General features: G+C 32.9%; 1 protein-coding gene across 1 annotated transcript in view; it reads left to right on the top strand.

Moving 5' to 3' along the window:
• GUCY1A2 (guanylate cyclase 1 soluble subunit alpha 2) overlaps positions 1-15704 on the top strand; it is a 425465-nt gene that overhangs the window by 72580 nt on the left and 337181 nt on the right. The window contains exon 4 of the mRNA XM_019948660.2: positions 7937-8655. Within this exon, the coding sequence (XP_019804219.1) occupies positions 7937-8655 (719 nt within the window). The remainder of the gene's footprint in view (positions 1-7936; positions 8656-15704) is intronic.

The following is a 15704-nucleotide window of genomic DNA, read 5'->3' as shown; positions in this document are numbered from 1 at the left end:
ACTATGATCAATTTTAGAACATTTTTTATCACTCCATAAAGAAATCCCTTGCTCATTAGCCATCAATTTCTAATTACTAATACTTTGTATATTTAGCTACAATGTTGCAGGTTCATGTCTCTTAGGTCTTCTTTGTAAATTGTGATTTTTTTTTTTATATAATGTCTCTCTTTATCCTGATTAGCACTTTTAACCTTAATTCCACCTTATTTGATATTAATACTACTCCTTCCTTGCTTTTTTTCTTCTTGTAGTTTCTTGGAAATTTTTGCCTAACATTTATTTTCAAACTTTTTTTTTTAAATCACCTTTTATAAGTTGTTTTATAGATATGCAATTCTTATATATGGGGTGAGAATTTCTGACATTTGATGGTATTTATTTGTTTACACCTAATTAAATGCATAATTTACTGATTTTCTTTCTTCCAACTTGATTTATGATAATTATTCATTTTACATTGTTTTTTCTTATTTTTGCTATTTTGATCATGTTGAATATAAAATTTTTTTAACCTTTGTAGTTTGAAAGTTCTCTTCTACTTTCCCATTTCATTATTGCTTAGCTTCCCTTTCTTGTTACTAAAATTAGGTCCATGTGTTTTTTCATTATTTTAAAACAAAATATCACTTATTTCCTTACTAAGAATGTATCTTTTTCTCTAATTGCCATATCCCATTTGGAAGAGACCTTTAGAGTGCTGTTAGAACATTTTCTCCTTTCCCCCTCCCTACTGTTTCTCCCTAACCTCCTAACTCTTGGGTTTTGCTGAGATTGTTTAGTTACAGATTGTCAATAAAATTTACCTTGCAGTTGTCAATAGTTTCCCTTTCTCTCTATTTCAGTAATTTTTATTTACATTTATATTACAAATTTGCAAAAAATATCTGTCATTGACACACACATACACACACACACCTGTGTGTGTGTGTGTTGCAAGGTTCATTGCTCCTTGATGTTTTTACTTTTCCCATTTTCTCTTACCAGGACTCCTCTGTTTCATTTGTTGTTTGGTTAAAGTGTTTTTTCAATTATTTTCCTCAGGTGTTTCACTGAGTCATATTGTTTCTGAATCTGCCAGATATCTTGGCTGGATAATGAATTCTTAGATTTAAATTCTCTCAGTATTCCACATATATTATTCCACCTTCATCTAGCTTACAGAATTGCAAATAAGAAGAACATTTTTTTTTTAAGTTTTTTGAAAATTACTTGTTCTTTCCTGCAACTTAAAAGATTTTATCTCTTGTATTTCAGGAATTTAACCAGATGTGCTTAGGTTTTTGCGTGTGTGTATGTGTGTGTGTTTTCTTACCAGTCTTGGCTGGAGCTTGTGCCTTTTCTATCAGTTGATTCACAATCTTCTACAGTTCAGGGAAAATTCTATTATTGTTTTAGTTATAGTCCTTCCTCCATTGGTTTCTTTTTCTCTTTCTAGATCACACTGTTTCTAGAGATCATACATTTCACGAGTTGTCCTACTAAATCTGTTTATGGTCAACAGAAGGATCATAGACAAATATTTATAATACAAGGGGATATCTGGTATTTTACAAGAAAGGCACAAACATGTGCTCTTCTGTTTGAAAGCAAGGAGTACTAACTGATATTGTTGGAGTGTACTTTTATGATGTTCTGCTTTTTAGATATAGTTTCTGGGTAAAAAAGTACTCCCAGTACTCAGGATTTGGCATCATCTCCATTATGCCATGTTTCTAACTTAAAATTTTTGCCCTCTGTTTACTTTATTATTTTATTTAATTTATTTTTTTGTCCTGTGTATATTTTAAAGCATACCTTGGCATAGTCTCAAAATTACAAACTGTAAACTTAACCATCACAAATATTTTTGTGCCTGAAGTACTTACTACACTTATAATAATAAATATTCCTTTGGGTATTCAAGAACTAATCTTAAATATGTTAGAGGGTTTCCTCTAATGCTATGCTTAGCAAATTCTTTGTTAGCTCAAAGATGTTAAAACCCTGTTTTAAAAATCTGCATATGTGTCTTGCTATTTTTAATTATATAATAAAAATTTTTAAATATTAAGGAAAATTTAATTTAGTTCACCTACACTTAAAAATAAATATATGACTTATTCTGTGTTCTTTTTTGGAGAGGGACAGGATGCCACAAATGCAATAAAAGGAGGAGAATTAAATGCCTCTAAAATGGTAGAAAATTGCAGTTTAACCCTTCATAGATTAAGAGCAAAATTGATAAGACTCTTTCTTTTTACTATTATCCCAACAATTTTACTTATTTAACTAAAGTACTCTAACTACAAACGTCTTATCTCACCTCACCAAGATGCAAATGAGACTGTATTGATAGCTCAGATTCAAAACAATTTCCCTTAAAATTACGATTTGGGCAGTGGGATTTCTTTCCAGGCTTTCTTCTTTGTTATTATTTAGACATATGTAATATTTACCCTTAAATCTCTGGATGCAGAGACTTTATTTATTTGTAGATTGGCATGGCATTAGAATTATATTCTTATAAAAGTGTCATCTGGGTTTCAAACATAGTTGAGAAACATCTTATCGTCTTGCTAGATAAAATAATTTTTTCTTGACAAATACTGTATGCTGTCACTTATATATGGAATCTGAAAAAGCCAAACTCATAGAGAGTAGAATGGTGGTTACCTGGGGCTGGGGGAAATAGGGAAATGTTCTAACTTCCAGTTAGAAGATGACTAATTTCTGGAGATCTATTGCACTGCCTTGTGATTATAGTTAACAATTGTGCATTATACTTTGAAAGTTAAGAGCAGAGTTTGAATATTCTTACCACAACAAAAGAAATGGTAATTATGTGAAGTGATGGAGATGTAAACTAATGGTACGATGCTAATCATTTTGCAATATTTAAGTGTATCAAATCAACACATTGTGTACCTTAAACTTACACCATGTTATATCTCAATAAAGCTGGAAAAATAATTGTTTGTCTAAAAGGATAATTGTTTACTTAAAATGTTGAAATCTTTTGGACTTGAGATACTGTTGTGATTGAGTTATATTACTTAGATATTAGGTTGATGAAACCTAAGTAATTAATCAAAAAGTAATTATGGAGGTCCACAATTCACAGAAGTGATAAGCTGGTAGGTATTCAGCTCCTTGGTTGAAGTTTAAGCAACTTGAAGAAATACCTTCCGCTTTGGTATTTTCCCATGTTAGTGGAGACTGATACATTTGCTGGGTGATAAGGATGGTCTCTGGACCTAGAAAGACACAAATTTCCCTCTTTTATTAATAAATCTTCCCCCAGAGGATCCAGGACCCCATTCAATGCTATATCTTTCGTGTCATACCTTTCTCTATTCATTCAGTTCTCAATGAAGGCAACATTTCCCTTTCCAAGCATGGAGGCCAGATTTTTTTAAAAACAATTTTATAAAATAAGTAATTTTAGCCTTCCAATAATATTATTGATACAGCTGAAAACTAATATTCTGTTTCTTCATTTGTCCCACCCTCCTCAACCCATTATACTCAGTCTTTTGCCTCCACCTCCCCACTGAAATTGCTCTGTCAAAGGTCCCCGAAGTTCTGACCAATCCAATTTAAAGTTTTCTTCCTTGACCTCTCTGTGGCATTTGATAGCCATTGACTGCTCCTTGTAGCTCCTTTCTATAGACTTCAGTGATGCATTAATTCACCTGACATCCAGCTATTATTTATTGAGCACCCATAAATGTCAGGCAGAATGTTAGGCATTGATGATATTTCAATGGGCAAGACATGCATTTTTCCCCCACGCAGATGTTTTACTCATTTAATACAGTGCACATTATCACACAATATTTATTACACAAGATCTAGTATTAGACTTCACTTTGAGACCTGGCTCTGCTACCTACAATTGGGTAAACATGGGCAAATTTCTTAACATTCCTCACCTTTAAAATGGGTGCAATTAAAAATATCCACTTGATAGGAATTTTTTAAATGTTAAAGTAATATACAAAAATGTTTGGCACACTGCTTGGTACTAATATCTCCATTCTTACTGGAACTACCTAATTCAATCAATATAACCTTATAGAGACACTGCAGCATCTCTTTGACTGCTATCTTTGACTCTGGTCTTGTCACACTTAAGTCCAACTTCTGCATTGCTGATTAATTAGCAGCTCATCCCACCACCCCTGCTCCACAGCCATTATACACTTACTACTTGCTCTTCCCTGATTCTGCTGGGCTCTTTCACCTCCCTGCTTCATTCATATTTCATTACTGTCCATCTGTTAGAGTGCTCCTTCCTTCCTTGTTGGCTTTTTGAACACCTACTTTTTCTTAATATTATCTTTCAAACTTTATCTCCCTGAGGAGAAAGTCAGACATTCTTTTTCCCATACTGTCATAGCTCCTGTATGCCTCTGTTATAGCCCAATCATCTGTAATTTAATTATCTGTGGGGGCCCATGAGAGAAAAGTTGTCTTGGTAGCTTTTGATGTGACACAACTGTAGCTTTAAAATTGATTCTAGATGAATGTTTAGTTTCTATGAATGAATACTTAGTATCCATGTGCTGAGCATTATGCTAGTGATAGGTATGCAGACATATATGCCCTCAAGAGGTGCACAGTGTGAAGTTGGATAAGGGACAAAAGATTCATTCACTATTTTATTTTCAGTTAAAGGATGTCAGAATTTAATCTATTCATTTTTTTGAAGGGATGAATTAATAGTAATTTAAAATTCCTTTAATTTACCTGCTAATGAAAGCAGTTTTATTGTAAGTTTTGCCTCTTTAAGAAATGTATTTTTATATACCCAAATGTCAAGCTTCTTGTGATAAGAGCAGATGAGCATTGTTTCTATGTTTCAGGTGATTTACTGGAAGTAGGGTGTTTGCATCAATTATAAGTGGAATCTTGGGAGTGAGACTGAGCTAAACTACTTTCTCTGTGCTTTCTAAATTTTGAGATGTTTAAAGTGCAAGTCTTGGGTATTGATTCATAGCATATTTGCAGAAGTTGAAGTGATCATTCCCTAGTTCTAATTTTTCAAGCTCTAAGAATTTTTTTATTTTCTCAGCTTGCACAGTTTAACAATTGTGAGACCAAAAATATTTATTAGTTAATTGAATACTGTGGTGTATATAGAATTGCCATGTATGGTATTTGCATATAATATTAAAAATAATTTAGTTTTTCTTTATTGATACAAGTCACTTTAACACCCTGGTAGGCTTTAGCATTATCATTTGAGACTTAATAACCATTGTATCTTAGGTACAGAAGTGCTTTTTAAAGCAACAAGGATTGATAGACTGCTGTACTCACAAGTAGTTTTAATTTTGTTGCCTCTGGTGAATTTACTTACTTGTTATTTTCTGTATGATTCTTTGGGATTATGACATTTGGAAATAGGACATAAGCTTACTGTATTATATCTGTGTTCTTAATAACTGCGAGGGCATTTTTAATGTTATGAAAAATGCAAGTTAGAAGAAATTCTCTTTTTCTCGTCTGTGCATAAAGACCCTAAGTCCTTTAAGACACAACTCTGCAAAGTGTAGAAGCAATCCATGGAATATTTTCAGTGGCACGTGGAATTTTGTTGTTCAGCAAATATAGTCAGATTATAGGAATTTTTATTTATTCTGAACTTAGTTTTTAATAAGAATTTCATAATTAAAAATTAATAGCAGCAAATAATACTGCCATTGAAGGGACATAAGTTTAATTTGTATGTATTAGAAATTTTTAGTTACAGTATAGTGATGGTGATGTAAGGATTTTGTATAGAAAGACGTTTTAGTGAAGGGCTTTTCAGACAGCTAGTAATTAAACCAGGAGAGAATGGTTTATAATCCAAGAGAGAAGAGCAATTTAGGAGGAAGAGTTGATGAACACTATAAAACTAAAGGAAAAAAAAAAGTTAAATAATATGACAAAACAGGATATATTGGTGTAAATAATTACAAAAGCAGTTTTAATGGAGCAGTTGGAGCCAAATTGCAGTGGATATCATCTATCTTGTTTTCTCTCTTTCACACCAGGGAACTAGTTAGAAAACTGCTATTATAATCAATTCTGCTGGCATTATTGTTAGTGAATGCAACATATGTTGAAGTTCAATCTTGTAACATTACAATGTGAGATGAGTAGTGATGTTTTTATCCTAGTAGGTGACTTTCTCAGCTTCTCTTGAACATCAGATCTATGAAACTAAAATTAATGTGAAATGCTTCTTAATAACGGGACTGATTTTCACTTAAATTTTCTACTTCTCATTTCACATGGATTTTAAGAACTTCTTTGTCAAACTAACTTCTTAACTTGGCTTCCACAATATTTAGACTCTATGGTAAGTTCTCAAAAAATATTTGATGTGTTTGGACTCTATTTTAAAACAATATTATTGACTCTGTTTTATCCCCTCACTTCTGGATGGGGAGAACTCATAGGGAATAATAAAGTAGGAGCAGCAAACTAAGCCATAGACAGCCCAGACTACTTTGCATTCTAACAGGACACTAACAAAGTGACCTGTCTTTTCCTGTCTGATTTTCAGGACCTCCTTATAAGATGAGATAGATAATGAAATAAAATATGAATATGTAAACTACATGTACTGATTTCAGCCAAAGTCAGAGAAGCACTAGGGTGACTCTACATAGAAGCTTTCTTTAGGATACAGACTCAACTCTTTTTATCTGTGCTGTACTCTTCCTCAAGGGTGGATCTAACTAGATTATGTGTGATTCTGCTTCTAATTACTATATAATGCATTGTGTGTGTGTGTGTGTGTGTGTGTGTGTGTCTGTGTGTGTCTGTTTATTTATTTATTTATTTATTATTATAACCATTATTATAAGGTAGATTTCCTTTTGCCATAGCATCTTGGAATAAGTATGAACCGAGAAAACTTAAAGACTTTTAACTCTGTCTGGTCAGATTCCTACTCTACTTTTGTCTGCTCTCATTTTTGTGAGTGAAAGAGTGAATGCAAATCATTCCACAGTTTTAATTCCTTGTTTTGTCTCTCACTTCCTGGGGTCTAGCTGACCTGCATGATTTTCTCAGAGATTACTAATTTAAGCACTTCTGTTTATGCAAGATAACCTGATGCCTTTCTCTGCTCATGTACCATAGATTCCCTCTCTGGTTATATTTCCTACTTAACAAGTGAATTGTGATAAGTAAAATAGTAATATTGAATGGACATAATAAACAACTTTATAATAGCCTCTTAAAATTCTTTAACGATGAGGGAAATTGTTAAGGAAAATATATTATTCATGATAATTACAGCAAATGGAGTATAGTATTGAAAAGAAAAGAGAACAGCTAGATTAGCAGCATTTAAAAACTTCATGCTGCAGGGTTTGAGGGGAGGGAGGAATGAATAGCTGGCACACAGAGGATTTTTCGGGCAGCAAAACTATTCTGTATGATACTATAATGGTGGGCACATGTTACTATACATTTGTCAAAACTCAAGTATATACAACACGAAGAATGAACCCTAATGTAAACTATGAACTTTGGGTGATAATGTTATGTCAGTGTAGGTTCATTGATTGTAACAAATGTACCACTGTAGTGCACAATATCAATAGTTGCCAGGGGAGGGGGTTATGTGTGTGGGGGGCAGGGGGTACATGGAAAATATCTTTATATTCTGCTCAGTTTTGCTATGAATCTAAAATTGCACTAATAAAGTCTATTTTAAAACAACAACAAAAAAGTTGATGCTCATTAACATCTTAGAAGCGTCCAGAAAATGAACGGAAATTTACTTTCTTTAACTCAAAATGAATGACTTAACCTATTTGGGAAATTTGTGTACCCAAGGGAAATACCTCTCTTGCTTCTCTCACTAGCTGCCTTTTCTGGTAAGCATTAAAAAAGCTGTGAATTCAATTATTTTTATTATACTTTATTAACATTTGCTTCCATTTACCTCTAGGTTTGAAGTTTGAGGAAATTCAAGAAAGATTTGGTGAGGAGTTCTTTAATATATGCTTTGATGAGAATGAGAGAGTCCTTCGAGCTGTAGGTGGCACGTTGCAGGACTTTTTTAATGGCTTTGATGCTTTGTTGGAACACATTAGAACTTCTTTTGGAAAACAGGCCACTCTGGAGTCACCATCATTCCTATGCAAAGAGCTCCCTGAAGGTAATCTTATGCTCCACTACTTCCACCCTCACCACATTGTGGGGTTTGCAATGCTTGGAATGATTAAGGCTGCAGGAAAGAAAATCTATCAGCTGGATGTAGAAGTGGACCAGGTTGCAAATGAGAAACTGTGCTCTGATGGTTCAAACCCAGGCAATTGTAGTGGTCTTACTTTCCTTATCAAACAATGTGAAAATACTAGTATCACGAAGAACCTTCCACAGGGAACCTCCCAAGTTCCTGCGGACCTCAGAATTAGCATCAACACCTTCTGCAGAGCCTTCCCTTTCCATTTGATGTTTGACCCCCACATGACAGTCCTTCAGCTGGGGGAAGGCCTAAGGAAGCAGCTGCGATGTGACACTCACAAAGTGCTCAGGTTTGAGGACTGCTTCGAGATTGTTTCTCCAAAGGTTAATGCCACCTTCGAAAGGGTTCTGCTGCGACTGTCCACGCCATTTGTGATTAGGACCAAGCCTGAGGCTTCTGGCACTGAGAATAAAGACAAGGTAAGTGGCTATGGACTTGATATGGGTGATGGGAACTAGGAGATTTACATAATTATTTTAGTAAATTACATGATGGCAGTACTTGTCATTATTTAGGCAAGATAACCTAGAGTGTCATTTAGAAAATTACTTGTCCCTGGATATATGTAAAAAGATTTGGCCTTATTCCCAGCCATTTTGCATAGTGTCTGCCTCTTTCATTAATTTATTTCATCATATAAAAAGAAAACATTTATTAATACTACCCATAGTAATTACAAAAATGATAAGACTCACTAAAAACTGGATACTGTAAACCCATGACTATTTCCACTGTTTGAACTCAAACTATGAGAGAAATAGTAAGACTGATTTCAACATTGTGGGGATCGCTTGCCTTATTCTTAAATATTGCATAAATATAGGTAAAAAGCTAGCTACATTTTGAATACGTTATGTTTTAAATTTCATAATCTAGGAACATCTGGTTTACATCCTATTACTTTCTTAATATGCAGAATAATGTATCAAGTGACTATCTCAAGACTTCTCTTCTAATTAAATTTTAGTATTGAAAAAGAGACATTTCTTTAGAACATGTTCACTTCTTGAGAGAAGACACTGGAATTATTCTTTTAAATTTAGGGAATATTAAAGCTATTGGTTTTGATTTATAGAAGTACAATATTTGGCTAGAAGTGTTTGAAGCATTTTTGGCCTTAGAATTGAAGTTAGTATTATTGAAAATGTGCCTGAAGTAGGATATATTATTACCAATGTTGATTGCTTTATATATTTTGTAGATTTGACAACAATTAATTCAATTTAAAGTTACTGCTTCAGATTTTTCCCCCTATATTTCATCTTGTATGTCTATTTAATTTGTATACCACAGTAAGAAATAGACACAGTGAAATGATGACTCAGATGTCAAGGCCCCCTGCCAGTTCCAATAATAAGGAACTGTGCTCATTGAGAAGATGCAATTATAATTTAAACATGTTAGTGGCAGTTTAAAAATAAAGCAATAGGCAGGATTTTTAGTTAGAATAGGGATGGAAATCCTCTCATTCTCTGTGCATTTCTGCTTATTCACCTGGGTTTGCCAGAATGGGACATTTGGGAGGCTACAGTTTAGCCCAAATAAAATTATAATCAATAAAGTAAAGTTATGGCATGGAATCTTAACCAGATGAGTAATATTTATGAATTGTTATGTTCCAAATTCCAAATTTATAGTTTCCTAAAACATGGAAAGAAGAAAATCAGGGTTAAAAATTATGATCCTGTTGATAAATTTGACCTTGATATTCATTATTTTTCCCATAATTGCTGGTCTTATTAATAACTCCATGTTATCTGAAGTTTCTAATTTTGTATTGGGCTTTGATAAGAAAGTTCTAATTTTCAATAATGTAAGATATTTATTCTTTAGTCTACAGTGAAGGCTTTCATTTTAATTTAACTATTTTAGCTCTGCACTTAATACCAATGGACTACCACCCCTGCCATCAAAAAAGAAAAACAACAAAAACAAGAGCTAATCATACAGCTGAATGATGGTAAATCATTTGCAGAGTGAACTGTAATGCTTTTGCTAAACCATGATCTTTGTCATTTTGTGTTGTCAGTAGTGTTAACTATATAACTACAGGTAGAACACTCTTGTAAGCAATTTGGTGAGGTAGCCATCATCCTAGTTTCAAAGAATTTACATCTTGATTCTGCAGTAATGAGTTATAAAGACATAAGTGTTTGTTACCAGAAGCAAAAATATCACTGAGAGGCATCTGATGCATTTTCAAAGAGAGGCAAAGGGGAATCTGAGTTTTCAACCATGAAAAGCTCATCCTTTTATCAATACTAAGTTAGAATAATTCTCTAACAAATTAGGCTGCCTACCTCGGAAAGTTATTTGTGAAGATTAAATGACACAATCCATGTAAAATTCTTATTATATCTTTGTTGAATAAATGTTCATTATTGTTACTTCTACCACTATTATTATTATTATTGTTCCTTTCCCCTTGTCACATTCCTCCTATCCTCTCTTCTTGCCTTATGGAAGTTAGTACCGGAAATCAGTAGGTTGAATAATTTTAGAGAAATATCAACTCTACCTAACATCTTCACAAAATACGACTTGGGTTTGTCTTCTTAATAATGACTAGAAGACCATTTGTCACAAATCCTGTAGGAGCTTTGTTTGAATCTGCTTTTTTATTTATAGGCTATCATTGTTTTAAAACCCCTAGTCTCTTTTTCAAATTCACTAAAGTTTGGAATCAAGTTTTTATTACCTGTGTCTATTAATATATTTTATGTTCACTTGTTACAGCACTTTGTTGTGTCAGTGGCTTCCAAAATAAAATGCACTGGTTAGCTTAGGCAAAACCTGAAACAGCAATGGATTTGAGAATCAATAAATGAGTTCCTTTAACATTTTTTTTTCCTTAGTAGCAATGTTTCAAAGAACATTGTGGAAGGAGTCCAGCATTTGAAATACATCATCCCTATGATACAGCAATGGCATGCTATTCATCTTCACTTTTGTTCTCAAGGTTAGAACTTAGGAAAAGCATAATAACAACAACACATTTCTTTTTCGATCCCCAGAAATATCATCACATTTTGCCTTATTAATTAGAAGCTGCAAAACAAATATCAGGAGATAATTTTAAAAGACTAAAGGAAGAATTAACCTCTGATTTTCTGTGGTCAAATCAGTTTCCAAAATGCTCCTTTATCTTTTCTAGACATGTGCCCATTATTTTTCTGACATGGTGATTGAAAAGTTTAAAATATATTTATTAATCTTACCAATCCATGATGACGCTGTTGAGAGACAAATTTCATCCAGTTGTTAAGAATACATTATTTGACTTCAACTTAAAATTAATTTAATTTGGGAAAATGTGAGCATTCCTTCTCTGTTCAGATCATAATATTCTATTAGAGAATTTCAAACACTGAACAATATTTTAGTGATGGACAAAATGACACTAGGACTTTTTCTATAAATGAGCACTATAGAACATAGATGTACAATAACTTCGATCAAAATTATCTGGAGTTTTCTTTGCTCTTATAATTATAAATGAGATATTTAATTTTAATTTTTAATGTTTATTTCCTCTAGAATTTCTCCCTGACCATAAACTACCTTTTAAAGTGGGTTAGACAAATTTAGATTTTTTTAAATTGAAGTATAGTTGATTTACAGTATTATATTGGTTTTAGGTGTACAGCATAGTGATTCAGTATTTTTACGATTATACGCCATTAAAAGTTATTACAAGGTAATGGCTATAATTCCCTGTGCTATAAAATATATCCCTGGTGCTTATCTATTTTATACATAGTAGTTTGTATCTCTTAATCCCGTACCCCCAATTTGCCACTCCTCTTTCCCTCTCCCATTTGGTAACCACTAGTTTCTTTTCCTTCTGTGTGAGTCTATTTTCATTTGCATATACATTTGTTTGTAGTATTTTTTAGACTCCACATATAAGAGTTATGTAGTATTTGTCTTTCTTTGTCTGACTTATTTCACTAAGCATAATATTCTCTAGGTCCATCCACATTGCTGCAAATGACAGAATTTTATTTTATTTTTAAATGGCTGAGTAATATTCCACTGTATATATCTTCTTTATCCATTCTTCTATTCATGGGCACTTGAGCTGCTTCCATACCTTAGCTATTGTAAATTGTGCTGCTATGAACATTGGGGTGCATGTATCTGTTCAAATTAGTGTTTTCATTTTTATATACTTAGGAGTGGAATTGTGGATCATATGATAATTCTACTTTTAGTTTTTTGAGCAACCTCCAGACTGTTTTCCATAGTGGTTGCACCAATTTACATTACCACCAATGGTTTACAATGGTTCCCTTTTCTCCACATCCTCTCCAAAATTTGTTATTTGTAGACTTTTTGATGATAGCCATTCTGATAGGTGTGAGGTGATATCTTGCTGTCGTTTTGATTTGCATTTCTCTAATAAGTAGTGACATTGAGCATCTGTTCATGTTCCATTGGCCATCTGTATGTCTTCTCAGAAAAAATGTCTTTTCAGGTTTTCTGCCCAGTTTTTCATTGGGCTGCTTGTTTTTTAGATACTGAGTTGTATGAGCTGTCTATATATTTTACATATTAACCCCTTGATGGTCGTATAATTTGCAAATATTTCCTCTAATTCCGTAGTTCTTATTTTCATTTTGTTGATGGTTTCCTTTGCTGTACAAAAAATTTTAAGTTTTATTAGGTCCCATTTGTTTATTTTTGCTTTTATTTCTTTGGTCTTAGGGAACAGATACAGAAAAATACTGCTCGATTTATGTCAGTGTTCTGCCTATGTTTTCTTCTAGGAGTTTTATGGTTTCCAGTGTCACATTTAGGTCTTTAATTCATTTTTGGAGTTTATTTTTGTATATGGTATGAGGAAATGTTCTAAAGTCATTGTTTTACATGTTTTTTCAACACCAACTTGTTGAAGAGTCTGTCTTTTCTCCATTGTATATTCTTACCTCCTTTGTCATAGATTGATTGACTGTCATAGTGTGGGTTTATTTCTGGGCTCTCTATTCTATTCAGTTGATCTATGTGTCTGTTTTTGTGCTAGTAGTATGCTGTTTTGACTACTGTAGCTTTGTAGTATAATCTGAAGCCTGGGAGGGTGATATCTCCAGGTCTGTTCTTTATTTCTAAAGATTGCCTTGGCAATTTGGGGTCTTTTTTGGTTCCACATGAATTTTAGAATCATTTGTTCTAATTCTGTGAAAATATCATAGGTATTTTGTTAGGGATTATGTTAAATCTGTAGATTGCTTTGGGTAGTATGGCCATTTTAACAATATTAATTCTTCTAATCCAAGAGCATGGGATATCGTTCCACTTCTTTGTATCATCTTCAGTTTCCTTCATTAATGTTTAATAGTTTTCAGACTATAAGTTGTTCAGCTCCTTGGTTAAGTTTATTCCTAGCTATTTTATTCTTTTTGCTGCAATTTTAAGTGGGATTTTTTTTTTTTAACTTTCTCTTTCTGATCTTTCATTGTTAGTGTATATAATGCAACAGATTTCGATATGTTGCTCGTATCCTGTAACTTTGCTGAGTTTATTAGTTCTAATAGTTTTTAGATGGAGTCTTAAGGGTGTTCTATGTAAAGAATCATATCATATGCAAATAGGGACAGTTTTAATTTTTTACCTTCTAATTTGCATTCCTTTTATTTATTTTCCTTGTCTGATTGTGTCACTAGGACTTCTGATACTGTGTTAAATAGAAGTGGTCAGAGTGGGCATCCTTGTCTTTTTCCTGAATTGTTCCCATAGGTTTTGAAGTGTTGTGTTTCCATTGTCCTTTGTCTTGAGCTATCTTTTTACTTCCTCTTAGATTTCTTCATTGACCTAGTAGCTTTTTAGTTACATGTTGTTTAATCTCTACATGTTTGTGTTTTTCCCATTTTTCTTCCTGTAGTTGATTTCTAGTTTCATACCTTTATGGTCAGAAAAAATTACTTGATATAATTTCTATTCTTAAATTTGTTGAGACTGATTTTGTGGCCTAGCCTGTGATCTATCCTGGAGAACATTCCATGTTCACTTGAAAAGAGTGTGTATTCTGCTGTTTTTGGATGTAATGTCCTATAGTTATAGAGTCCAAATGGCCTAGTGTGTCATTTAAGAACACTTTTTCCTTATTGATTTTCCATCTAGATGATCTGTCTATTGATGTCAGGGGAGTGTTAAGGTGCCCTACTCTTATTGTATTATTGTCAATTTCTCCTTTTTATGACTGTTAGTATTTGCTTTCTATATTTAGGTGTTCCTGTATTGGGTGCATATATGTTAATGAGTGTAATATCCTCTTCTTGCATCAATCCCATTATCATTATATAATGCACTTCTTTGTCTTTTATTATAGCCCTTGTTTTAAGTCTATTTTGTCTGATATGAGTATTGCCATCCCTGCTTCCTTGTCATTTCCATTTACATGAAATAACTTTTTCCATCCCTTCACTTCCAGTTCACTGTGTGTCTTTCACCCTGAAGTGTCTATTGTAGGCAGTATATTGAAGAATCTCGTTTTCAATCCAGTCAGCCACCCTGTGTCTTTTGAATGGAGGGTTTAGACCATTGATACATAAAGTAGTTGTTGATAGTATGTGATTATTGCTATTTTATTACTTGTTTTTTGGTTGTTTTTGTAGTTCTTCCTTGTTCATTTCTTCTGTTTGTTTCTTCCCTTGTTGTTTGATGATTTTTTTTTAGCAACATGCTTGTGTTTCTTTTTGATTTTGGTATATGTAATTGTAGGTTTTTAATTTGTTGTTATCATGAGATTCACATATATTAACCAATAATTATATTTACTTGTTTTAAACTGGTAGTCATTTAAGCTCAAACACATTTTTAAAAATCTACATTTTTTTATTCCCTTCCCCCAATTTTGTGTTTTTTATGTCACATTTTACACCTTCATGCTTATCCCTTAACTGCTTATTGTAGTTATAGTTGCTTTTACAATTTTTTGTCTTTTAATCTAAATACTGGCTTATTTAAGTGGTTGATCTTCAATCTGTACAGTATATTTGTCTTTCCTAGTGGAAATCCCTTTCCTATAGATTCTTTCTTTTCCATTTAGGGAATACCCTTCAACTTTTTTTTAGGGTAAGTTTAGTATTGATGAATTCTTTTAGTTTTTGCTTTTATATGAAGTTTTTTTTTTTTTTTTCAATTTCTCCAATTCTAAATGATAATCTTGCTGGGTAGAGTATCCCAGGTTGCAGATTTTTCCCTTTCAGGACTTTGAATATATCCTGCTACACCTTATGGTCTTTAAAATTTATGCAGAGAAATTAGCTGATAGACTTATGAGGGTTTCATTGTATATAATTCTTTGTTTTTCTCTTGCTGTCTTTGGAATTCTCTATCTTTAACTTTTGCTATTTTAATTATGATACGTCTTGGTGTAGATCTCTTTGGGTTCAGTGTGTTTGGAACTCTCTGTGATTCCTGTATCTGGATGTCTGTTTCCTTCTTTAGGTTTGGGAAGTTTTCAGCC

The sequence above is a fragment of the Tursiops truncatus genome, chromosome 8 (genome assembly GCF_011762595.2).
Source record: "Tursiops truncatus isolate mTurTru1 chromosome 8, mTurTru1.mat.Y, whole genome shotgun sequence".
In the NCBI taxonomy this organism is placed as follows: domain Eukaryota; kingdom Metazoa; phylum Chordata; class Mammalia; order Artiodactyla; family Delphinidae; genus Tursiops; species Tursiops truncatus.
The sequence above is the reverse complement of the archived record's forward strand: the minus strand, read 5'-3'. Positions and strand labels throughout refer to the sequence as shown.